The following is a 26,529-nucleotide window of genomic DNA, read 5'->3' on the forward strand; positions in this document are numbered from 1 at the left end:
CTGGGCTGAGGGACCCCTCCACCTCCCACCGAGTGCATGAACTCCGTGCACTGGGCCTCTAATTAGAACAAATAAGGATTAGAGAAAAGTATTTTCACAAAGAGTATTTGATAAAAATGCTTTGCCTTCACTACTCTGGGTCAAAACTAGGTGGAGTCATGAAGATTCACCTGTATGCTGCTTTTAAAACTACCTCACAGTTCATAAAGGGGTCCACTAGCAATAAAGGACTCCTAAGTGTTCCCTTTTATCAAAGCAACTGAGCTCTTCCTGGCATGAAAAGCAAGAATTTAAGGATCAGATAGTGTCAAGGGGTTTTTTTGGTTTGTTTTAATCCTCACCTGAAAATATATTTCTATTGGTTCTAGAGAGAGAGGAAAGAGGGAGGCAGGAAAAGAGAGAGAGAAAGAGAGAGGGAAATATCGAACAATTGCCTTCCATGTTTACCCTGATAGAAGATAAAATCCCCAACCTGGGTATGTGCCCTGGCTGGGAATGGAACCTGTGACCTTCCAGAGCAGCAGTCACCAATCTTTGGGACCTCATGGACCACCAGTTGGAAACTGCTGTTCCAGAGAATAGGATGATGCTCCAACCAACTGAGCCACACCAGCCAGGACAGTGTCAGGGTTTTTGACTGTATACTTTTCATTTTCTTTAATGATTATTTACTTAAACACGTAAATAATCTAGACCCGGTACTTTTTGCTTTTTAGTTTTACTTCCTCATTTAGAAATTGTCAAACATGGATGAAGTTAGACTAATGACCCTCCATGTACCCATGGATTTTTAACAGTTACCATCTATGGGTTTTCTTATTTTATCTCTTCATCCTCTTTTTTGGGGGTGGGGAGGAGGTATTTTAAAGCATATCCAACAGTAATTCCTTAAAGTCATCTTCTGCCTTGTTCACGTTCCAATTTTTCTTTTTTTCTCCAAAAATGTCTTTATATTTGGTTCTGTTCAAGATCTACACAAAGCTGTGCAAAGTTTGTATTTGCTTGATCTATATTTTTATGTTTCTTTTCATAATTGCCCCATCCATATTTTTATTTTTTAGGAAACCAGATCATTTGTTTTATAGAAATTCCCACCTTCTGGATTTTCCAGTCGTTCTTGTGTATTTAATGTTCTTCTATCCTATTTCCTGCAAAGTAATGGGTAGATCCTAGACCAGTGATGGCGAACCTTTTAAGGTCGGCGTGTCAGCATTTTGAAAAACCCTAACTTAACTCTGGTGCCGTGTCACATATAGAATTTTTTTGATATTTGCAACCATAAAACAAAGATTTATATTTTTGATATTTATTTTATATATTTAAATGCCATTTAACAAAGAAAAATCAACCAAAAAAATGAGTTCGCGTGTCACCTCTGACATGTGTGTCACAGGTTCGCCATCACTGTCCTAGACCATGCTGTCTATTAAAAATATAATGTAAGCTTATGTAACACAAATTTTCCAATAGCTACCGAAAAAGGAACAGATGAAGTTAATTTTAATGTCTTGTTTAATTCAACATATTTAAAATATTTCCATTTGTAACCAATATAAAAATTAATAAGATTGTATATTCTTTCTTTTTTATTATTTTGGACTAAGCCTTTGAAATCTGGAATTTAGTCTTCTACACTTAGCACAACTCAAGTTGGATTAGCCTCATTTGGCTTGCTGACTATAGTATTGGATAGCACCGATCAGGGGTTGATTAGATTTAGATTTCATTTGTGTGTGAGAGGGGAGAGGATATTTTATAGGTGGTTCTGTTTACTCCTATTATTTCCTATCAGGAGGCCCTGGCATCTGGTTGTCCCACTATGAGTGATGTGAGAATGCTTGTATTTATTTTAAAGTATTTGTTTAGAAGCCCCCCATCAACAGCCACATTGCCTCGATTTGTTGATTTCAGTAGGGTTGGGAAATGATGATTTTCTATTTCATACTTCACTTAATTAGCTGAATTTTCTCTAAAGACAATTTGCTCACCCTGAAATACAGTTCATATAGGGAAAAAAAAAGGGAAAGAATAAATATTTAATTTTTTTTCTTTGCTCATCCAATTTCCAGAGTAAGGAGTTGGTGCCATAATAATATTGAGGACTGATGAAGTGGAGTTTTATAAAGTAACATATGAACTTGTAGACTTTTATATATTTGTGCTTCAAACTGCTGCAATCTTTTTTTTTTTCTTCCTTGGATGCTAAATAACCTCATTTTAAATTAATGGGAGTTCCCATTTGAAGTTGGCTCTTTTGTCTTTTTAACATGACCCCACATCCTGGAATATTCTTGCCCTAGTCCTGAATGAGCTGTTTTTTTAGGAGTCTTATTATTTTTAGGGGAAATGGTATTTTTAACTGCATAAATTTTGAAATTATAAAGAATTTAGTGTACATGGTAAAAAAATTTTTAAGGATATGCAGTGAAAAATAAGTGTGCTTTTTCACTTAGTATGTGCTCAGTAACTACTTGAGCGAGTGATTTAGTGAGAGAATGAATGAATGGTTTGTTGGCTGATTACTAGGATGTTCTTTACACCACGTCATTTCCTTCCATGTGCTTTGAATTTATTAATATAAAGCGGCCAAGGGAACTTTTCATCATGGATAGGCTTAACCCACTCCTCCCCTTTTTCAGAACGGTGTGCTGCTGAGAACTGTCCTGGACCCTGTCACTGGGGACCTGTCTGACACCCGCACTAGGTACCTGGGATCCCGTCCTGTGAAACTCTTCCGTGTACGGATGCAAGGCCAGGAGGCAGTAAGTAATGAAAGGGCCAGGCAGCATGTTTGGATGTTAGTAGCATCAGTAAGATAAATCCCTTGGTGTAAGCTGTACTATCATTAATTTACCAGTACATAGTTAGTTTGACATTAGCTCTATCTTGGTTATTTTATTTTATGTTGGAAATCTAGGGTCCCTTAATCCAGAGCTTCCTAACGGGTTCCATGGCACTGTGTCATGAGTTGATTATGTTGATCCCTTCAGCCCACAGGCTGGGCAAATTGAGCAGAGTGAGTGTTAGCTGGATGAATTCTTCCCATCTAGGGTACCACTTACCCATGAGCAGCCTTGTATCGGTGTCATAGTTTGCCATGTAATGTAAAAGAGGTCCTTTATAGCTGAGAGTATCAGTACTTCTGGCACTGTGCTGTCCTTGTTACTGCATTTAATCCTTGCAACTATCCAGCCTTGTGATAGTATTTTCATTTTATACACATGGAAACAGGCTCAGAGAGATTGAGTGATTCCACACTTTCAGCAAATAGTAAGCCATCCTGCCTCTTCTCTAGGCCTCTTTTTTTAATTATTGATTAAGGTATTACATATGTGTCCTTAATCCCCTCCTTCCCCCCCCCGTTTGTGCCCTCACCCCCCACCAGTGTCTGTGTCCATTGGTTATGCTTATATGCAAGCATACAAGTTCTTTGGTTGATCTCTTACTTCCTCCCCCTACCACCCACCTGCCTTCCCTCTGAGGTTGGATGGTCTGTTCGATGCTTCTCTGTCTCTGGATCTGTTTTTGTTCATCACTTTATGTTCATTATATTCCACAAATGAATGAGATCATGTGATAGTTATCTTTCTCTGACTGGCTTATTTCGCTTAGCATAATGCTGTCCAGGCCCATCCATGCTGTTGGGAATGGTAGGCGTTCCTTCCTTCTTACGGCAGCATAGTATTCCACCGTGTAGATGTACCACAGTTATTTTAATCCACTCATCTGCTGATGGGCACTTAGGCTGTTAGGCCTCTTTTTCCTAAGGTGACTTTAGGTTTCTAAAATTCATTTGGATATTCTGCCATCTAAAACTTGGGCATAGGGTGTTTGCTCAGCGTACTATGTTTGAGTTCTTCCCAAACTTACTCGGTGTTTTTTCCCTTCCTCAGGTGTTGGCCATGTCAAGCCGCTCATGGTTGAGCTATTCTTACCAATCTCGTTTCCATCTCACCCCTCTATCTTATGAGACCCTGGAATTTGCATCTGGCTTCGCCTCTGAACAGTGTCCGGAAGGCATTGTGGCCATCTCCACCAACACCCTAAGGTAAGGGAGTCTCACAGTGGAAGCCCAGTGGGGAGCCTTCTCCCCAGGGCTTGGACTGTACTTTTGCCAACGTGTTGGAAAAAGTTATGAAGAGATGGCAAAAGAGCCAACTAATATGTTGCAATTGAAACCTTCATTTGGCTCAGGATTTAGGAACCTGGTAGCCAAGTTTCGGTGTTTGGAGTTTTAGCTTCTGATTCGACTTTTAGGGCCAAGTTTTAAAACTTTTGTAGTACAGTTCAGTCTTCTTGTTTTCTAGGCAGTGCCATTGGGTTAGTGTTAGAGCAGGATCACTCATAACCTTTTCTCACTCTGTCTTGTCATTTGCATTGTTACAGCTTAAATTTTAACCTCAATGTAAATCATTTAGGCCTTTTACGAGTTGACAGACTATAGTTTACGCTGATAATGTTGGAGTGAGCACTATTTATATCGCAGGCTGGGAAATAACCTGTTCAGTTTGACTTAAGTTTTAGGTTTTTTGTTTTTTATTTAACCTTTATTAATGCCACCCATGTTGTTGGTGTCCTGGTCATAACTATTGCCTGTTCACAATGGATTCATGGGGTTCATAAAGCTTAGGTTCAGGAGGCCATTTATTTTATGAAACACCATCAGCACAAATACCACGTATCTTCAGGTAATTGCAGTGCTTCACAATAATTTTGGAATTGGTGCTCTTTATTTCAGGGTTTGTTGATAATAAAAAAGAAATTTTAACTTCTCATCACTGGAGTGATAAAAAAATTTCAAATGAGGGTTCTAATATGAGTTTCACTGGTGAAAACTAGAATTGTCATGATAAAGTGCTGGGCTGTTGCCAAAGTGGAGAGCCCTTCCCTATCTTGTTTCCTGCACAGAATCTTCCAGATGAGAAGTCTGTTATTGCATGTTGTCTAATGCCAGCATTAGAGCTTTAGGGATTGATATGTTTGCTGTGACCACTCATGGCCATTTCAACACCAGTTTGTAGGTTCTGAGTGAGTGGCCTATTAACTCCCTTTCTTTTTGACGTAGGATTTTGGCATTGGAGAAGCTAGGTGCTGTCTTTAATCAAGTAGCCTTTCCACTGCAGTACACACCCAGGAAATTTGTCATTCACCCTGAGAGTAACAACCTTATCATCATTGAGACTGACCACAATGCCTACACTGAGGCCACAAAAGCTCAGAGGAAGCAGCAGATGGCAGAGGTAATGAGACTGACCTTCAATGTTCAATTTTACCATTTGTACGCCATAAGCTTCTATAGACGCAAGCGCCAGACCTTTTTTAATTAAATTCAAAATATTGTGGCAGTTAACTGGTTAAAGGTGTTTGTGTGAAGCTGTTGAAAAGTTTAAACTCCTGTAATTGTTGATTATTCTTTGTTGTGTGTGTGTGTGTGTATAAAACAAAGAATAATCAACTATATCAACAATATATATATATATACTTTTTTTTTCTCATCTGAAGATTTTTATCCATTGATTTTAGAGAGAGTGGAAGGGAGAGAGAAAGACAGAAATATCGATGTGAGAGAAACACATCGATTGGTTGCCTCCTGCACGAGCCCTGACAAAGGCCTGCACAGGCAGGAGACGGGGGAGGGAGCCTGCAGCCGAGGTATGTGCCCTTGACTGGAATCGGCCCCGGGACCCTTCAGTCCGCAGGCCGACGCCCTGTCCACTGAGCCAAACCAGCCAGGGTTATTCTTTGTTTTATTAAAGATCCAGGCTCTTCTCAGGTCCTTCTTGCAGAGCCCTTTGTCTGAGTCCTTGGTTTTAGAGGTTTTCTTATGACTTCAGGACTAATACACTGACCTGGGTTTATTCAGTATTTAGTTCCATCTCTGGAACAGAGTTCTTCAGTCCTTGAGTTTCCAAAACAGTCTGTCACATGTTTCCTGGATTTGGGCCCAACGAAGATAGCTTTCATATTCCCCATAACAGTAGCTCCTTCCAGAAATCATTTCTCACCAAAGGCAAGTATCCCCAGTCATGTAAAACTATATCTGGTCTGGAAGAGAGGAGATCAGAGGAATTAGCAAAGGAAATTAGATGGGAAGTACTGGTTTCTCCATTAGTGATCTTCCCTCTTCCTCTTGTCGTGTAGCTCTCCCTTTAATCTTTTCATTTTGGGAAATTCTGATGTGGTTGACAGACTTTGCTATTGTATAGATTATGGACTGCCCCTGGAGGTGTTCTTGTTACTTATCTACTTTAACCCAGCATCCACTTCTGAATACACCAACTCTTCCTTGTTTATTTTTTTTTTATTTAGGAAATGGTGGAAGCAGCAGGGGAGGATGAGCGGGAGCTAGCTGCAGAGATGGCAGCAGCATTCCTCAATGAAAACCTCCCTGAGTCCATTTTTGGAGCTCCCAAAGCTGGCAATGGGCAGTGGGCCTCTGTGATCCGAGTGATGAATCCTATTCAGGGTAACACGCTGGACCTTGTCCAGCTGGAACAGAATGAAGCTGCTTTTAGGTAAGGAGTCCAGAGCATCCAAAGTTTTGGAGCTGAAACAAGAATTTTCTGGGCTGTGAGTGCTGCCTAACTCCTGCTTCTTTCTCTGTGCAGTGTGGCCGTGTGCAGGTTTGCCAACACTGGTGAGGATTGGTATGTGCTGGTGGGCGTGGCCAAAGACCTGATACTGAACCCCCGATCTGTAGCAGGCGGCTTTGTTTATACCTACAAGCTTGTGAACAATGGGGAAAAACTGGAGTTTTTGCACAAGGTAGGAACCAGCCAGTGGTTCTACTGGATTTTTTTTTAATTGATTTTAGAGAGGAGGGAGAGGGAGAGAGAGATAGAAATATCAATGATGAAAGAGAATCATTGATTGGCTGCCTCCTGCACGCCCCCACTGGGGTCGCGCCCACAACCTGGGCATGTGCCCTTGACTGGAACTGAACCTGGGACCCCTCAATCTGCAGGCTGACGCTCTATCCACTGAGCCAAACCAGCTGGGGCTCTACCGGATCTTATATCCTACTAGATTCTCCCACTTTTGCTTAACCTGTGGATCAGGTCTTTGGTGACCATTTTGGGAGCCAACTCATTGATTCTGATCCATCTCTTCGTAGCACATGGAAAATGCTACTGAGGCTTCCATGTTCCAGTGAAGCTTTGCCGCCTGTGTGCTAACTATTCACACTGAATTGACTCCTTGTTTACTCGTCTTACTAAGCAGGGAGCAATTTGTGATCAAAATTCATCAGTTTAAAGAGTTGGTATTCTCTGGGAGTTCTGTTCACTGGTTATAGATTTTCCCTTGGAAAGATTTAAAATGTTCTGGGGTCGGGTGATGGTGATGGTGATGGTTGCACAACAATGTGAATGTACTTAATGCCAATGCATGATATACTTAAAAATGTTTAAAATGGTAAATTTTATGTTATGTATATTTTATTATAATTTTTAAAAATACATTTTTTAATTGATTTTTAGAGAAGGAGAGAGAGAAAGATCGAACAATTGCCTCCCATACTCACCCCAACTGGGGATTAAATCCGAAACCTGGTTATGTGCCCTGACCAGGAATTGAACCAGCAACCTTTCAGTGCACAGGACAATGCCAACCAACTGACCCACTGGCCAGAGCTATTTTACCATAATTTTAAAATTAAAGAAAAACAATTCCTGTTGTCTCCTTGAGACAACACTGACAGTACATGAACGTGGCTTCTCCAACCCTCCCATAGGGGGTGTTTTTTAGGAAATAATTATTTCACAGACCCTTCTTTGTACTAAGCTCATTGGTCTCCCTCACAGGATGTCACTAGCTCTCCTTTGCTGTTTATTCCTCCACAGACTGCAGGTTTTGAGGCTGCACTGCCAGTTCATGGCACGGTTGAATTAGCACGGGCTCTGAGTCAGTGCTCCTTGGGCACCAGGACTTCCTTTGACTTGTGGCATTGATTTATTTGCTGGATGAACGGCAGCATGTGGAACCTGTTCACCCAAACATCCTGTTTCATGGTGTTGTATGTGGGTTTATTCCCTAATGAGCAAAAGATAATCACTTGACTTGCTGCCTGTCTTTCTGACAGATGCCTATAGAAGGCATTTTGGGTTGAGAGAGTGGGGCTAGCATGTATGTTCTAATAGCTGCATTACCTGTTTTTCCTCACAGACTCCAGTGGAAGAGGTCCCTGCTGCCATTGCCCCATTCCAGGGTAGGGTGTTGATTGGTGTGGGGAAGCTTCTGCGAGTCTATGACCTGGGAAAAAAGAAGTTACTTCGAAAATGTGAGAACAAGGTAAATATGATGGTAGAAAGCCCTAGATGTAGCTAGTGAGGAAGGAAGGAGGGGCATTAGCATGGTACTGTTACAATCAGGTCTTTATTAGGACCTTGTTACAGTCATCTAATTTCAGGTTCAGAAATAGGCCCTTGAGATTTTAGATGGGCATGAAAAGTTGGTTTTCTTGATTTCTTCAAACTTTAAGAACCATGTTTCTGTCCTGCTTACTTCTATATGGAATTTAACTGTGAGAATTAGGAATATATTTTCTCTATAGGCATTCCTTGTTTTATTGCTCTTTTGCATATATTGCATTTTACAAATTGAAGGTTTGTAGCAACCCTGTTTAAGCAAGTCTATACATGCCATTTTCTAGCAGTGTTTGGTCACTCTCTATCTCTGTGCCACATTTTGGTAATTCTTGGTAATCTGTGATAAGTGATCTTTGATGTTACTGTTGTAATTGTTTTGGGGCCCCATGAACCATGCCATGTAAGACAGATAATTTAATTGCTAAATAGTGTATGTTCTGACCACGCCCCTGACTCTGCATCTCTCTCCCTCTTATTGGGCTTCCCTATTCCCTGAGACAACAACATTGAAATTTGGTCAATTAATAACCCTACAATAGCCGCTTAAGTGTTCAGGTGAAATGAAGAGTCACACATCTCTCACTTTAAATCGAAAGCTAGAAATAATTACGCTTAGTGAGGAAGGCGTGTCCAAAGCAGGGATGGGCCGAAAGCTCCGCGTCTTGTGCCAGACAGGTTGTAAATGCAAAGTAAAAGTTCTCGAAGGAAATGAAAAGTGCTGCTCCAGTGAACAAACGATAGAAAGCAAAACAGCCTTGTTGCTGATATGGAGAAACTTAGTGGTCTGGATAGATCAAACCAGCCATAATCTTCCCTTAAGCCAAAGCCTAATCCAGAGCAAGGCCCTAACCCTTCAATTCTATGAGGGCTGAGAGAAGGGAGGAAGCTGCAAAAGAAAACATTGAAGCTGGCAAGAGCCACCATCTCTATAACATAAAAGTGCTGATGGTGAAAGTACAGCAAGTTATCAGCAAGTTAATTGATGAACATGGCTACACTAAACAGATTTTCAGTGCAGGTGAAACAGCCTTATTCTAGAAAAAGGTGCCAGCTAGGACTTTGACAGATAGTGCCTGGCTTCAGAGCTTCAAAGGATAGATAGGCTGGCTCTCTTGTTAGGGGCCGTTGACGCCAGTGCTCATTTACCCTACGTAAATCTGCTCTGCCTCTATAAATGGAATGAAAAGGCCTGGATGACAGCACATCTATTTTTTTTTAATATATTTTATTGATTTTTCACAGAGAGGGAGGGAGAGAGATAGAGAGTCGAGAGTCAGAAACATCAATGAGAGAGAAACATCGATCAGCCGCCTCCTGCACATCTCCCAGTGGAGATGTGCCCGAAACCCAGGCACATGCCCCTGACCGGAATCGAACCTGGGACCCCTCAGTTCGCAGGCCGACGCTCTATCCACTGAGCCAAACCGGTTTCGGCGACAGCACATCTATTTATAACATGATTTTCCGAGTATTTTAAGCCCATTTTGAGACCTGCTCAGAAAAAGGAAAAAAAAAAGATTTCTTTCAAAATATTACTGCTCATTGACCCCAAGAGCCCTGATGGAAATGTATGGAATTAATGTATTTTCATCACTGCTAACAAAACCCATTCTGTAGCCCATGGATCAGGGAGTAATTTGAACTTTCAAGTCTTTAAACAATTTTTTTAAATGTCAAGTCTTACTATTTAAGAAATGCATTTTGTAAGGCTATAGATAGTGATTCCTCTGATGGATCTGGGCAGAGTAAATTAAAAACCTTCTGGAAAGTATTTACCATTCTAGATGCCATTAAGAACATTTATTCATGGGAAAAAGTCAAAATAGCAACATTAACAGGAGTTTAGGAGAAGTTGATTCCAGCCCCCATGGATGACTTGGTGGGTCTTAACACTTTCAGTGGAGGACTAACTACAGATGTGGAAATAGCAAGAGAACTAGAAGTGGGACCTGAAGCTGTGTGACTCAGTTGCTGTAGTCTCTGGATAAAACTTCAATGGATGGGGAGTTGCTGCTTTATGGATGAGCAAAGAGTGATATTTTGAGATGGAGTCTACTCCTGGTGAAGACGTTCTGAAGATTGTTGAAATAACAAAGGATTTAGAATATTGCATAAACTTAGTTGTTAAAACACTGGCAGGGTTTGAGAGGATTGTCTCCAAAATGCTGTCAAACTGCATCATATGCTACAGAGAAATGGTTTGTGAAAGGAAGAGTCAGTGGATGCAGCAGACTTCGTTGTCTTATTTTAAGAATTGCCACAGCCACCCCAACCTTCAGCAACCACCACCCTGGTCAGTCAGCAGCCATCAACATTGAGGCAAAAGCCTCCACCAGCAAAAAAATTATGACTTGCTAAAGGCTCAGATGGTTAGCAGTTTTTAGTAATAAAGTTTTTAAATTAAGGTATATGCAATTTTTTAGACAGTGCTATTGCATACTAAATAGACTACAGTGTAGTATAAACGTAAGTTTTATATGCACTAGGGAAAAATTCATATGATTCATTTTGTTGTGATCCTATATTAGAACCATTTAGCTCTTTTCCCCATCTAGGAATTCATTGATGACTAATATTCTTTGGTGTATGCTATTCTACAGACCCTGTATATGTTGCATTCAGGGGAAGCTGGAGTTTCTGTGGGTTCTGAACCTCAAGGTTATACCCATTGTTGTCCTTGTTTTTTTCCAGCATATTGCCAATTACATCTCTGGGATCCAGACTATTGGGCACAGAGTCATTGTGTCTGACGTCCAAGAAAGTTTCATCTGGGTTCGCTACAAGCGTAATGAGAACCAGCTCATCATCTTTGCCGATGACACCTACCCCCGGTGGGTCACTACAGCTAGCCTTCTCGATTATGACACTGTGGCTGGGGCAGACAAGTTTGGCAACATTTGTGTGGTGAGTTGATATTACTTGGGTTATATATAGTGATGTGTATAAAAGCTGGTTTAGTTTGTGGTAAAGGCAAGAACCCAGGACTATGATCTCTAGTATGGGAAGTAAAATTGGGTATAAAAGTTAGCCCTACTAAAGCTCACTCTAAAAAGAACTTTGTGTTCTCTAAATCTTATCAATTTTTTTGATTATTTTTCCTCACCCCTTTTTCACCTCCCTCCTCCCCATGGGACATGATTTAATAATAGTTCCGTTTGAGCTAATGCCTAATATTTATTTTCACATTTTGACCGGATTTTGGTTTGTTGTTTGAAGCCCCGTCTGACTTACCTTGTTTGTATTCTGTGGTCTTTGTTTTCTGCTCTTGCTGTGTTAGACCCTTGCTCAGGGGTTGAATGTCTTGAGTCTCTCCTTCCTAGGGCACCAGAACAGGTGCAGGAGACTTGGGCTCAGGCCTCTGCCAGAGTCAGTGCCCCGAGGTTTACTTGCAAGGACCTGGGGCACACATGTTGCTTGGTGTTGCAGGTAAGTAGATGCAGGACCCAGCCCTGTGATTTATCACTTTCTTGTAGGTGAGGCTCCCACCTAACACCAATGATGAAGTCGATGAGGACCCCACAGGAAACAAAGCCCTGTGGGACCGGGGCTTACTCAATGGGGCCTCTCAGAAGGTAAGATTCAGGAGGGGGCCCAAAGGAGAGGCACCAGCCTGTGTAGTACATTTCCCCTGACTCTCACTGAGGAAGCATGTTTTAGTGCATGTGACTACGCTGCGTGTGCTCTCCTGCATGCGTGGAAGTCCCTAAGTTGATAGTATGTAGCCTGTGACGGATGGACACTGGATTTGACTTAAAGTGTTCAAGTCTCTCACTATCGTATTTTTATGACTCTGGAGTAGACATTTTTCTGAGTCATTCAGCAGCATAAAATCTCTCTGGAACATAGTGAGGTCCTTGAAAACGATGGCTGCATATGTCTATTCTCACCAGCTCTTCTCAGGTGTGTGCTGGCCCTACTCTTCTATAATAGAGCCTCCTGGACTTCTAAAAATAGACTTCCTTTTAGAGAGCACGCCTAGCGTTGGCTGTTTTATAAGAAATTACCTCATGTCTGTATGTTTGTAAGGGCATTAAGCTCTAAATATTAAGAACATTTTTAGCTCTAACCGGTTTGGCTCAGTGGATAGAGCGTCGGCCAGCGGACTGAAAGGTCCCAGGTTCGATTCCGGTCAAGGGCATGTACCTGGGTTGCGGGCACATTCCCAGTAGGGGGTGTGCAGGAGGCAGCTGATTGATGTTTCTCTCTCATTGATGTTTCTAACTCTCTATCCCTCTCCCTTCCTCTCTGTAAAAAAATCAATAAAATATATTTTTAAAAAAACATTTTAAAAATAAATTTTAGTAATTTGGGGGTTTTGAGAGGTGAAACCTGCCCTTTGGAGATACTGCTTGCTTGTGGGAATCTAGAACAGGCTCCTGCGGGCCCACACAGTTTTTGGTCTGTTTTTGACTTGCAGGCAGAGGTGATCATGAACTATCATGTGGGGGAGACAGTACTGTCATTACAGAAGACCACGCTGATCCCTGGAGGCTCAGAATCGCTTGTCTATACCACCTTGTCAGGAGGAATTGGCATCCTTGTTCCGTTCACATCTCATGAGGTGAGTTCTCCCACACTGTTCTGGCTTTTGCCTTCCCAAGGTGCTTTCTTTGTGCTAAATCTGCTTAAGGGGGCAAATCCATTGTCTCTACCTGCAACTAAGAGTGTTCTGGAAATTTTATAAGCTGACAAAAGTGCCTGAGGAGATAGAATCCCGATTTATTTAGCCCCATGGGAAAAGCCATTTGTATGGCTGATGTGGGTATAGGCTTAATTATAAGCCAAAGCCCCAGACCAAACCCCACAGATTAGGAATGATGGCGTGATAAGGACTGGGGCACTTTTTACCTCTTACAGTCAAATCTAGGATTGGCTAAATTTGGTTTATGTTATTCCAGCCGAGGAAGCCGGCATCAAGAATCTGAATTCACAAACCACTCTTTACACGTGGTGTTCTCATGTTTTGCAAGGACAGGGAGGTTTTCTTTCGAGCTTTAGCTATTTTGTTGTAGCAGGACAACCTGTGCTCATCAGAGGAGTGATTTAGATGTTTAACATCTATTTTTATGATAAAAATCAGTGGCTTCTCTGCTCACTGTGCTTCTGGAAACCACAGACTAGTAGTTGAGATCACTTTTGTCTTTTAGTCACAGATTCTTTGTTTCTTCTGCCAGGACCATGACTTCTTCCAGCATGTGGAAATGCATCTCCGGTCTGAGCATCCTCCTCTTTGTGGGCGAGACCACCTCAGCTTTCGTTCTTATTATTTCCCTGTTAAGGTAGGTCATTGCTGGAAATGTAGGTTGAAAAGGGAATCAGCCCATTTAACCAGTATTTTCTTTGGTCTTTTCACTCCCTTAAAAATCAGAATAGTCCTGCTGGGTCAGTGTGACTCAGTGGTTGAGCATCAACCTATGAACCAGGAGGTCACTGATTCATTTCCCGGTCAGAGCACATGCCCAGGTTTTGGGCTCAATCCCCAGTAGGAGGCATGCAAGAAGCAACCGATCAGTGATTCATAATGATGTTTCTATCTTTCTCCCTCTCCCTTACTCTCATATATATATATATTTTTAAAATCAGAACAGTCCCTTTCTTAACTGCATGGCCCCCACTGGCTGCCAGGTCCTCACCAAGCCTGTCCCTGGGGGCTGCTGGAATCTCCCTGAGTCAGAACGCTAGCCTATAGGCTCCACCCCCAGACAGTTGCAGAGTAAAGAAGCTGGAGTGCTGATCAATTGATGATTTTAGAAAAAAAGATATCTAAGCTTTGGGTTTCAGATGAAGTTTCTCGTGAAACATTGATCAAAGCCAGACTGTTAGAAGGATGGTTTGACCCTAGCCCATTTGGCTCAGCGGATAGAACGTCAGCCTGGGGACCGTAGTGTCCCAGGTTCCATTCCCGTCAAGGGCACGTACCTTGGTTGCAGGCTCCTCCCCGGCCTGGGCCCTGGTCAGGGCTCATGCAGGAGGCAACCAATTGATGTGTTTTTCTCACATCAGTGTTTCTGTCTCTCTTCCACTCTCCCTAAAAATAAATGGCAAAATATATCCTCAGGTGAGTATTAACAAAAAAAACAAAATGATGGCTTATTGGCTATTTGGAATGTGGAATAATGAAAGTAAATTAGGAACTTCTACCTTAAAATTGCTACAATATGGCATAGTGATGGAGATTTACCAGAACTGTAAAAAAATTAGCCAAAGCAATTTTGAAAAAAGAAAGAAGCCGGAGGTATCACACTCCCTGATTTCAAAATACACTACAAAGCGACAATAATTCAAACAGCATTTTAGCAGAAAAACAGACATACAGACTAATGGATCAGAATTGAAAGCCCAGAAATATGGGCAAATATTTATTTTTTAAAAAATATGTATTGATTTGAGAGAGAGAGGAAGGGAAAGGGATAGAGAGACAGAAACACCAATGAGAGGGAAACATTGATCGGCTGCCTCCTGCTTGCCCTCTACGGGGATTGAGTCTGCAACCCGGGAATCAGTTCGGGGCCTTTTGGTTCCTATGTTGATGCTCAACCACTAAGCTGTACAATGGCTGGGCAACTGATTTTTGACAGAGGAGTCTAAAACATACAATGGAGGAAAAGTCTGCAGTTTCTTTAAAAAATAATTATTGCTTTGTAGTTATACATAAATTTTATTGTAATATGCTTTTGTATAGTAGTTATTTAAGAATAAAAGTCACATTGTCTGGTGCCAAAAAAATCAGAACAGTCTGAATGAAGGAGCATCAAGGGAGTAGATTGATGGAGACAGTAATGGGAGAACTCCAGGCAGAGCACAGCCAGAGAAAAGATTTCAGTTAGTCTTGTTTATCTGAACTCTGGCCACTAAGAATCACTTTACAGTCGTGTTCCTCCTCTGTAAATGGGGTTAAGGTGTTTGTAGAATAAAAAGCCCTCCTCGCAGCTGCTGCTTTAGCAGGTGCCATTTTCTTAGCATCTAATCTTTTTCTTTCGCTCTCATTTTCCCATGCCCTAGAATGTGATTGATGGAGACCTCTGTGAGCAGTTCAACTCTATGGAGCCCAACAAACAAAAGAATGTCTCTGAAGAACTGGACCGAACCCCACCTGAGGTGTCCAAGAAGCTTGAGGACATCCGGACCCGCTATGCCTTCTGAGCCCTTTTTTCTGTGGGGCTTGTCAAAGACTTTGTGTTTTGTTTTCCTTGCTACCTGGCTCTGAACCCATATGGCAGAAGAAGGGTGGCTGGGTAATTAAGACTTCCCCTAGAGTGATTGGTTTCCCCTAAAATTGGCACTGAGATTCACTGTGCTTCTCCCTGCCTGGTACATACTATATTGCCCCGGGTCCAGTGTGGAATACAGTGCCCGTAATCTCCAAAGTTTTCCCTGCATTGATATTTCTGGCTCTCATGTCTACTTTTGTACACACCCTTAATTTTTAACTGGTTTTCCTGTAAATAAAGTTTTGTATAATGTTATCTTTGTGGGAGGGAGGGAGGCAAACAGGCTGAGGTGGGGACCAGGTTGGATATCGTATAGTTCTTGAGTTCGGCCACTCTGGGACCTAACCAGAAATACAGACCTAGTTTTTAAGGTAGCTGTGTCCATGTGTCTTTTCTAGGGATGAGAATTTAGGTGGGAGAACAGAGCCTGAGTTGGAGTGGGAAGAACTGAGAGTGTCCTTCCTTCCAGCTCCCTGCATGGATTTCTGGCACCCTGTCCTGCTTTCAGCATTATGGTTTTATGGCTTTCTCTAGTCTTCTATACAGATGAACTTGGCTCAATAACCTGTGGTCACCCATGCCTCTTCCCAGTGGATATTAAGGAAGAATGGCTGATTCTCCCCCCCCCGTGTTAGCTTCTACTTTGAGGTCTTAGAGTGTAGGCTTAGGCATGAATTCTATCTGGGTAGTCTAAACAGATGCTCCCTTTACTTTACAGCTCCTGTAGTGTTTTTTTGCCCTGTGACTACTAGGAAGGATCAGTAAGTACAGAAGTATCCAGATATTAACCTGCCCTTGGGAGCAAAGTGTATGTAGTACCTCTTTGAAGGCACATGGGTAGCTAGGGGGGCTGTCTGCAGCAGACAGCAGGCTCTGCAGGGCCTTTGTGGTGTGAGGAAACACCACTGGTAGCCTGTCAGGTGGAAGTGAGCCAGTCTCACATTTTCTAGCCCACACCTAAGGATTCACCTTCCTGCCCAGCTGTGTGGGAAACCGTAATCTTTCAGGCAGCTTCACTGAACCTAGAGAGAGAGAGAGAGAGAGCTAAGGTTGCTGCTATTCTCAGTGAACATGTACTTCACAGAGTAAATGTTCTTTTATGTGCATGGGCGCAGCCACTTTTGAGTAGATTGTGGCTCAGCATTGGGTTAAAATCAGGAATGGGTGTGATTAGACCAGTGATGGCGAACCTATGACACGCGTGTCAAGTGACACGCCAACTCATTTTTTAGGTTGATTTTTCTTTGTTAAATGGCATTTAAATATATAAAATAAATATCAAAAATATAAATCTTTGTTTTACTATAGTTGCAAATATCAAAACATTTCTATATGTGACACAGCACCAGAGTTAAGTTGGGGTTTTTCAAAATGCTGACATGCCGAGCTCAAAAGGTTCGCCATCACTGGACTAGACACACTGACCCCAAACAACCCACAGTCCAGAGAGGATTCCTAATGCTGTTCCCTATGTGCTGCGAGTCCCTCCTTTAAAAAAACACTTTTTAAAATTGATTTCAGAGAGGAAGGAAGAGAAACATCAACGATGAGAATCATTGATCGGCTGCCTCTTGCACGCCTCCTACTGGGGATCCAGCCTACAACCCGGTATGTGCCCTGACCGAATATCCAACGGTGACATCCTGGTTCATAGGTCGATGCTCCGCCACAGCTGTACCAGCAGGGCTGAATCCCTTTAATTATTACTTGATTTTAGATCAGTTGATAGAGACTCAGATTTTGCTAGGAGTTGGATCCCCAAATAACTTTTCTTTCTCACTTAGTTCAAGGATTTGCATAGTGCACTATACTGTTAGGCAATATTTGTGCAGCCTAATACCAGGGTCCACTTTTCCTGTGGCCCCCACCTAGACTCATTTCATTTAGTCTCTTAGATTGTGTGATGTTGACATGTAGTGGGCTGACGAACAGATGTGTGAGCAGCAACTCCTTGTTCCCTCTTTTCTGAAATAATTTTTATAGTAATGGGAGGTATGTACAAAAGGAAAACTTGATCTGTCTAGAATCTGGAACTGTGCCATCTTTTTTTAACGATAAATGGCAGTTTATTAGTTACATAATCACATGAGGGTTGCACTCAGGAACCCAGTAAACTAGGGGCTGTGAGAGGCAGGCAGGCTTAATGGTATCAAGAAGATGGGTGCCCCTTGGTTCCTGTGGGAGGATGTGATTGCCTTGTCTGAATAAGTCCAGGGACTGACTGGGAACTGCTATAAGCAGGAACCATGCCTGGTCCTTTGATCAGGAGGAGTGTTTAGGGAACGTTATCCACAAGAGCAGAGTCGGCGGGGGTGGGGGGGCGGCTTGTAGTTAGGCCATTTGAAGCCCTTCTGGTTTTCTCACATATAATATTGAATGTTAATTTTAGATCTTATACCACAACTGGGAATGTGTGATCATCTGATTACTGCCCTACTGGTGAGCTACAGGTTGGCCAGGCAGGGTGGAATTTATGTTGGATTGTCTTGTGCTTCCAAATGTGTTTCCAGATTCCTTTTTCATTCCTCTAACCCAAAGCCCAGCAAAAATGATAGAAACTCAGTGTGATTGTCCCAGACCTAGGGGTCCATATTGTGAAAGGTTGACAGATGACAGCAGATTATGAGCTAATATGCCAAGCATTGTGCTAAGTACAAATTCTCAGGGCCTGCTCAGATGAACTTGACATTCCAGCAGGGGAGAGAAAGCTTATACGTGTGAAACTATCAGCCAAAATGTGTTTACAGTAGAAGGAGAACTAGAGTCAGTCCACAGGATTGATGCTGGTGTGGCCAAGTAACAGCTGAGTGGATTTGAACAAGCCATTTAAAACTTCTGAGTCTTGGTTCCCTGTCTATAGAAGGTAAAGGGAGGTGTAACATCAGCTGTACAGAAGTCCCTAAATATGTTGCCCAGCCTTCCAAAAAAATAGCATCTTGGTTCCTAAGAATCTCAACATTAACCAAAAAGTCCAAGTGATCCTGTGTCTTGGGATTATAAATTTTGTTTGTATGTTTTATTGTTTTCTCTTTCAAATTTTCCTAATCAAGGAAATCATCCTTCAGGCCACTCAATAAAAATAAGGGTTTTTATTTTTATAAAAATATAAATTTTTAAAAAATATTTTTTAAATGTTTAAAAATTTATGAGAGGAAGACGAGAGTAATAAGTCTGGAATGGGAAGTTGTAAATAAATTGAGACACGAACTCACAAGGTCCAAGTTCAGTCAAGTCTGTGCCTCTGATTAGATCCATGACATTGGTCAGGCCAGTTGGCTTCTCATCCGTAACAGGGAGATAAGCAGGGCTGGTGTGAGAATATAATGACTACATGCCAGAGTACCCGACACTCAGCCCAGCCCATTGTGGGCCCTTATTGAGCCAAATCTGAGCTCTTAATACTTGGGCTTAGGTCAGCACAATGGAATCTCATTTTCCTCTGAGATGACTATGAACCCAATGAAGTCTCCATCCCTCTCCACCCCATACCTACCCCATGATGTTCTCTTATTCCCCTTATACTGCTTTGCTTTGATGTCTGTTGATGTACCCACAGGGGTGCTGGATAAGAGTGTTTCAAGGGATATATAGATAGCATTTTAGCTCCATAATTGAGGGGCCTTCTCTGGATTTGCCTCTACTGGGATTCTTACAGTTGGAAAGGTTTTCTTTTTTTTCTTTCCAGTTTTATTGAGATACTAATTGACATACATCTGTATATAAGTTTAATGGTTTGACTTGCATATATTGTGAAATGATTATACCCATCATCTCATAAATTGAAGAGTCTACTCACTACTTTTAACATCTGTTATACAGCAGTGTTAACTATAGTCTTGTACATTATATCCTTAGTACTTATTTACCTTAATAACTGAAAATTTGTACCTTCTGACCACCTTGCTTCAGTTCCCATCCTCTCTATCCCTCCTCTGCCTCTGATGACTGCAAATCTGTTCTCTTTTTCGGTGAATTTATTTTTGGGGATGAGAGGTATTTTGTTGTGTTTAGATTCTGCATTTAAAAAAAATCATCCAGTATTTGTCTTCTGACTTATTTTGCTTAGCATATACCCTCAAGGTCCATCCATGTTGTTGCAAATGGCTGGATTTTCTTTTCTTTTTTTTGATTAATCTTCATCCAAGGATATTTTCCCCCCACTGGTGTTTAGAGAGAGTAAAAGGGAGGGAGAGAGACAGAAAGAGAAATATCAATGTGAGAGAGACACATTGATTGGTTGCCTCCACACATGTCCATGAGCTGACGCTCTAACTCCTGAGCAACAGGCCAGGGCCCCTTCATTTTTTTGATGGCTGAATATTCCATTGCACATACATACTACAGCTTCTTTATCTATTCATCTTTCAGTGGACACTTAGGTTGTTTCCATGTCTTGGCTATTACAAATGAACATGTGAGTACAGATATCTTTTTCAGGTTAGTGTTTTTGTTTCTGTTGGATATATCCCCAAGTGGAATTGATGGATCATATGGTAGTTCTATTTTTAATTTTTAAAGGATTCTCTATACTGTTTTCCATTGTGACTGGATCAGTCCCAACAATAGCACACAAGAGTCCCTTTTCTTCATATCCTCACCAGCATTTATCTTACCTTTTTGTTGGCCATTCACACAGGCATGAGGTGATAATTGTAGTTTTGATTTGCATTTTCCTAATGACTATGAGGTTGAGGATCTTTTCATGTACCTGTTGATTATTTGTATATCTTCTTTGGAAAAACACCTGTTCAGGTCCTTTGCCCATTTTTTAATTGGATTTTTCGTTTTGGTTTTTCCTATTGAGTTGTATGGGTTCTTTATGCATTTTGGATAGTCAAGTGATCTTTCCCATTCCATAGGTTGTCTTTTCATTTTATTGATTATTTCTTTTGCTGTGCAGCTTTTTAGTTTGATGTAGTCTCACTTGTCTATTTTTTTATTTTGTTGCATGTGCTTTAGATGTCATATCTGGGAGTTGCCACCATTGAGCTTCCTCCCCATATCTGTCCATGAGTTTGCTTGTTCTCGTCAAGAGAGAGGACTCTGGCAAGTGGAATTTCTGGACCACGGGCACAAGGAATTAGGCTTGACTGTATTGAGAGCAGGAATTTTGTCTAGTTCATGGCTGTTGCCCCAGGACCTACAAAAGGTGCATCATAAATATTTTGTGATTGAGGATGAGGCTAAATTACAAATCCTTCCTGAGTAGGTATTAAGGGAATCTAATCAACTCCTTTGGTTTAGTTGAGCAACCCAGTTAACAGGGTATTGTCCAGCCTTGCAAAACACCAGAAGCTGCCATGGAACTCAGAAGGGGTAAGTAATATCAAGACACAGGCATTGGTGCTAGGTTGTTAGGATGGCTCCCATCCTGCTTCTCTGTTGAGGGCCTGCAACTTGGGTCGAATGAAGGACTGAGAAGGTTTTCGCTGCCTCAGCTTTTCCCTGACCTCACGGATGAAGGTTCCACAGATGTTGTTTCCTTTGGAAGATCTCTTGCCAAGAACAGCATTCCTTTGGGGGAGGGGGGTTCAAGTTGGACTGTGGATGGAATGTTGCTTTTTTCTTTTTTAAATGTATCTCTAGAAAGACAGCTGCTCGGGCCGGAAAGGCTCTTGGGGGTTCACCGGCACACTGGGAGAGCACTGGCCTCCGGATGCATGCTGCTCCCATGACTGGCCTCTCTGAAGTTTCTTGTTAGTGGGAAGCCAGAAATGTGGGGAGCATTCTTCAGATGGGATCAACCTAGCTCTCAATTTTTTTGTTAATTTCTAAATTCTATTCCTTTCCAAAATAGAAATGACGGGTGCTTGCATGAATCATCCTACTTGCTCATTTACATATGGAATATTGTATGTGAATATTTTAAGTTGTTGTACCCTTAAAATATAGTCAAGGACTATATCCAGAGCTCAGAAGAAGCATCTCTGCTGCTGAAATCAAAGGAGGGGGACAGAGGCTTACCCTGGGCTACATGGGGGGGAGGGGGAGAGTTGGCGTGACTCAGTGAGCACCTCCATGTTGGTGGCTGACTTATTTACATCTGGGGATCTGACAGCCCAGGGTGTGGGGCTTGTGTGAAGTTGGAGTGACACAGCAGTGAGAAGAATCCCCTTCAGTCTGGACTAGCCCAACCAAGAATTGTTTCTATGGAAGCTTTGAAAGCCAACATCAGGCCTGGCCAACGTGGCTGAATGGTTGAGCATCGACCCTGAACCAGGAGGTTGCAGTTAGATTCTCAGTCAGGGCACATGCCCGGGTTGTGGGCTTGATCCCCAGTAGAGGGTGTGCAAGAGGCAGCCAATCAATGATTCTCTTTAATGTTTCTGCCTCTCCCTCTCCCTTCCTCTCTGAAATAAATAACAATATATACTTTTTAAAAAAGAAAGCCAACGTCGGGAGATACACCTAACCCTCTAGAACAGCGGTTCTCAACCTTTCACAGGGGTCGCCTCAGACCATCAGAAAACATATATAATTACATATTGTTTTTATAATTAATCACTAGGCTTTAATTATGTTCAATTTGTACCAGTGAAAATACACCCTGCATATCAGATATTTACATTACGATTCATAACAGTAGCAAAATGACAGTTATGAAGTAGCAACAAAAATAATTTTATGGTTGGGGTCGCCACAACATGAACTGTATCAAAGGGTCGTGGCATTAGGAAGGTTGAGCACCGCTGTTCTAGAAGATGCTGCTGAATTCATTTATTCCAGCAGGATGGACTGAGCACCTACGATGTGCCACCTCCTCACAAGTCTGCTCTGCACCCGGAAGCTGGAGGAGAGTTTTTTATAACCTGGCCGTTTCTGTCCATCTGAGGCTGACAGTGAGGTGATTCTACCAGAGAAATCGGCCTCAAATTCAGAAGAGCCTCAGGCTCATGTCTGGTCTCCTCAGATAAAACGGGCACAATCTTGGAACTTCCAGGGAAAATCAGAAGGTTCTAAATCAAAATAAAGTGGAGGAAAGGCAGCCAAAGGATTTAGGTCAGGAGACTGCAGGAACCCCTTCAGGGTCTTTAAACCCCAGCTGGGCATTAGGGCCATCTGAATTGGTCAGATTCCTGCATTCTGCCCCAGATTACTCAATCTGCTGGCCGTCTGTTATTTCACAATCTGCTGATAATGGTCAGATCTGGAAATCACTAGGTATGGTAGGGATTGAGGGAACATGGCTTCTTATTCAAAATGAAGCCCCCGAAAATCCAGTTTGGAATTTCCAGTTTGAGGACAAAAGGCTGGAACTGGCTAAAGGCCCCTGTCCCTCACCCCACCCCCAGCCACACCCAAGTTCAGCAGCTTTCTTAGTACCCAGTCAGGTTGGGTTGAAATCCTAAGGGCAAACCCATCTCAGTCCCCACTAATTCTTCCTTCTAGAATCTGATCATCAAAACATTTTTTTAAAATATATATATTTTTTATTGATTTCAGACAGGAAGGGAGAGGGAGAGAGAGGTTGAAACATCAATGATGAGAGAGAACCATTGATCAGCTGCTTCCTACACACCCCCTACTGGGGATGAGCCTGCAACCTGGGCTTGTGCCTTTGACCAGAACCGAACCTGGGACCTTTCAGTCCGCAGGCTAACTCTCTATCCACTGAGCCAAACCAGCTAGGGCAAAACATTTTTATTTTTCATTTTGAAAGTATGTTTATTAAAGTTGGGGACAATGAAGTAAAGGAAGGGCTTAGGATAGAAGAAGCAACAGGAGAGCCGAGGCGGTTGTCTGCTTTGGCTCCCTGGAAATCCTCTGGGAAAGTGGGCCAAGCGGGGCCGCTGTCAGCTCACTGAACCTGGTCATGGGATTTTCAATGCACAAGCCCACCCAGCAGAGCGTGCTGTGCTCCCTTCTGTGATGCAAACAAGATCTCAGGGAATGAGAGTTGCCTTTGACTAGGTCATTTGGGCCAAGTTCACAAGTTAATTTGGGCCCGCATAAGTGTGGTGTATGTGCTAGTGACACGCTAGTGACAATAATCAAGAGAAGTATTAACATTTACTGCGGTTTATTAGAGCCTAATGCTGTTCACAGGCACGCAGGGGACTCTCTTGCTTTTAAGAAGCTGATGCTGCACCTGGAGAAAGGCCAATCAGAAACAAGATCCTGTCTGCCAAATGTCAGTAGGAGTGAAGGCCATAGAAAGAGCCCTGGATAGAGTCAGATGACCTGGGTTCACCAATCTCTAAGCAAGGATCAGTTTCCTGTCTGTAAAATGGGAAGAATAAGACATGGTCCAAGGTCATGGTAATAGGAAGCGTGGCCACTGAACTCGGGTGCAGAAGCCTGGGGAGACCGGAGCCACCTCCATCTTGAACTGCAGTCCTAGGTGCAATGTTTTAAAAGAAATGGGCATCATTTCAAGCCAAGAGGCCCCAGAGAAGGCGCAGGAGAGTTTGTTGAGGCTTCTCTGAGGCCCCAGTGAGATCCTATGACTGTTCCCCCATCAACTTTCCCTCCTCGTGCCCTCCCACGGGCTGCCCGGACTGGTATGAAGCAACTTGGCCGAGCTCTGCACCAAGGCCTTGCAGAGGGTGTGGCCAGTATAGCCACTGCCTTGGGGACGCGGGTGGGGAATTAGCCCAGTGCATTCCTGTGTGGGGATTATCGTCCTGCTGGAAGTGCAGGGCCAAACCAGGAATCCAGCTTTGTCAATCCAATTGAGAAACCATTTCTTGAACAACTACTTGTGCCAGGCATTGGCGTTAAGAGTAAGATATGCTAATGTCCTCTAGTCCAGCGTTTCCCGGACTAGGTGTTGTGGAATCCTAGATTCTAATCAGGGGCCCTTAAAGGGCTCTGCTCGCACTCAGGGAAACACTGCAAACTGTCTTGTCGGGTAGTTTGATGCTTGGAACACAGTCCTTCCCCTGCCCCCCGACATGCAATGTCTACTAATGGGGAGCTAAAGGATCCCTTGGGGGTATGGCCCTTCCATAATTCCAAATACAACTTCTTTTTCACAAAAACTGATTTTTAGAGAGGGGGGAAGGGAGAGAGAGACATCGATATGAGCCTGCACCCTTTAGGTGCATATACCCAGGCATGTGCCCTGGCCGGGAATTGAATCAGCAACCTTTAGGTGCACAGGACAATACCCAACCAACAAAGCCACACCAGCCAGGGCCAAATATAGTCTTGAGGAAGTCAGAGAGCTTGCTATGAAAATTAGGAGAGGATGGAGCTGCCTCTTGGGTGCCCACAGAATTCTGGGCAGAGCCGTTCTCAGCCCTCGCTCTGACTCAGGCAAAGTGAGGGTGCCCTTGTCCTGGGAGCTGCCCTGAGCAAAGGGCCTGTCTTCAGAAGGACCACATGCTACACCAGGAAAGGCTCTGAGTCATGTGGGCTGTGTGATCTTGGGTTCGATATGTGATCTCTCTGGGCTCCTGTCTCCGTATAGACTGGGTCATTGATTGGTCCTCAACACTGATATCTATCAAAGATCTTTTCTCTGTCTAATATTCGTTCCCCTACATCAGGGGTGGGAAACCTTTTTTCTGCCAAGGGCCATTTGGATATTTACAACATCATTCGAGGGCCATACAAAATGATCAAGTTTAAAATTAGCCTGCTCTATTTGGGTAAACTTTTCATGAACTCACCCCCAATGCCTTGGCAGGGCCAGACCAAATGATTTCGTGGTCCTTATAGAGCCCACAGGCGCGACGTCCCCCACCCCTGCCTGACATGCACTCCGGTTACTACCACATCACCCAGTTTTATTAAGTTTTGCAAGAAGATTTTTTTGGTTAAAGCGATTGTGTTCTGGAGAGGAGCTGGGGTGGCCCCTTAGAACGACCCAAATGGGGGCTCCCACCATTTATCTTAACAGATGCCTTCGGTCAGAATAGTTCCCAATTGACTCTGTGGGGTTGTGGCCCCCTCCTACTCCACGTTCTAAGGCAGGCTGGAGACACGTGGTCTGCCCCACCCTTGTTGGCTTCAGTTTCTGAATCGGGTTGTACTGGTCTGCTTTCTGGCCCTTCCCACCAGCCGGGAAGCCTGGATCGCGGGCTGGGGGAAGCCGGAGCTGCTCCCACCTGGCTCCCACTGCCCCTAGCCACTAGGTACCTGCTCTGGGCCCTGGATCCTTTAAATCAGACAGCAAAACGCTGGAAGATTGCATCCTGGTGTGGGAACAGGTAAGAAGACAGTCGATTTTCTCTCACATGGTTTTCTTTGCCAGATTTCTCCACCCTGATTTAGCTGCTTCCTTCACAGATTACAGCAAGAGGGATCTGAGCTAGACTTGAAAGACAGTCCCAGCCAAGAAGCTCTGAGCTATGTCTTGTAGAGAAATGGTGTGGATTTTCTGTTCTGGGTTTCTTCATTTTTGAACCTTTGCTTTCTTCAGTCTTGCAGGGGAAAACAAAACCAAAAAAATAGATCCAAATCACCGTAAAGCAAATTACTTCTCTCCATGTTCCCTTCTGAGGTTAGTAAATTGACAAACCCACATTCTTAAAAGATTGTCATGGGTTACTGGGTGGCTGCTTCTTTGCACATTGCTTTAGGTTTTTAGACCTTAATGTATTATGTGCCTGAATTTTTACCATGTGCAAGAATTACCTCATCAAAAACGAATTGATTTTAAATTCTTTGAAGGAAAGGAAAAAAATAAAATGGCATAGACGAGTCTTTCTCATTCAAATGCTATTCTGAAATTAAAATGTTCTGCTTTTACAGTTTGCATTTGTTTAATTATTTTTTAAATAAAACCATGATGCAGTCACTAAACCATTTATAATCTAATACACTTTTTAAAACGAGATTTTAAATTGATTGTTAAAGAGAGAGGAAGGAAGAAGGAAAGAGAGAGAGAATCATCGATGTGAGAGAGAAACATCGATTGGTTGCCTCCTGCATGCCCCCAACCAGGGATCGAGACTGCAACCTTTTGGTGCATGGGACGATGCCTAGCCAACTGAGCCATGGCTTGG

General features: G+C 42.8%; 1 protein-coding gene and 1 long non-coding RNA gene across 3 annotated transcripts in view; both read left to right on the top strand.

Annotated features, from left to right (window-relative positions):
• SF3B3 (splicing factor 3b subunit 3) overlaps positions 1-15,951 on the top strand; it is a 42,546-nt gene extending 26,595 nt beyond the window's left edge. For both annotated transcript variants that reach the window (XM_006755776.2, XM_015558804.1), the window contains exons 16-26: positions 2,640-2,762; positions 3,894-4,048; positions 5,066-5,240; positions 6,310-6,515; positions 6,609-6,765; positions 8,164-8,289; positions 11,058-11,270; positions 11,840-11,938; positions 12,784-12,927; positions 13,541-13,645; positions 15,369-15,951. In XM_006755776.2, coding sequence (XP_006755839.1) covers positions 2,640-2,762; positions 3,894-4,048; positions 5,066-5,240; positions 6,310-6,515; positions 6,609-6,765; positions 8,164-8,289; positions 11,058-11,270; positions 11,840-11,938; positions 12,784-12,927; positions 13,541-13,645; positions 15,369-15,509 — 1,644 coding nt within the window. In that variant the 3' untranslated portion in view covers positions 15,510-15,951. The remainder of the gene's footprint in view (positions 1-2,639; positions 2,763-3,893; positions 4,049-5,065; positions 5,241-6,309; positions 6,516-6,608; positions 6,766-8,163; positions 8,290-11,057; positions 11,271-11,839; positions 11,939-12,783; positions 12,928-13,540; positions 13,646-15,368) is intronic.
• Positions 15,952-25,541: 9,590 nt separating this feature from the next.
• The window catches only part of LOC107181834, a 37,108-nt gene continuing 36,120 nt past the window's right edge, over positions 25,542-26,529 (top strand). The window contains exons 1-2 of the long non-coding RNA XR_001512536.1: positions 25,542-25,731; positions 25,944-26,024. This is a non-coding gene — a long non-coding RNA (uncharacterized LOC107181834). The remainder of the gene's footprint in view (positions 25,732-25,943; positions 26,025-26,529) is intronic.

This window comes from Myotis davidii, unplaced genomic scaffold (assembly GCF_000327345.1).
Source record: "Myotis davidii unplaced genomic scaffold, ASM32734v1 scaffold453, whole genome shotgun sequence".
In the NCBI taxonomy this organism is placed as follows: domain Eukaryota; kingdom Metazoa; phylum Chordata; class Mammalia; order Chiroptera; family Vespertilionidae; genus Myotis; species Myotis davidii.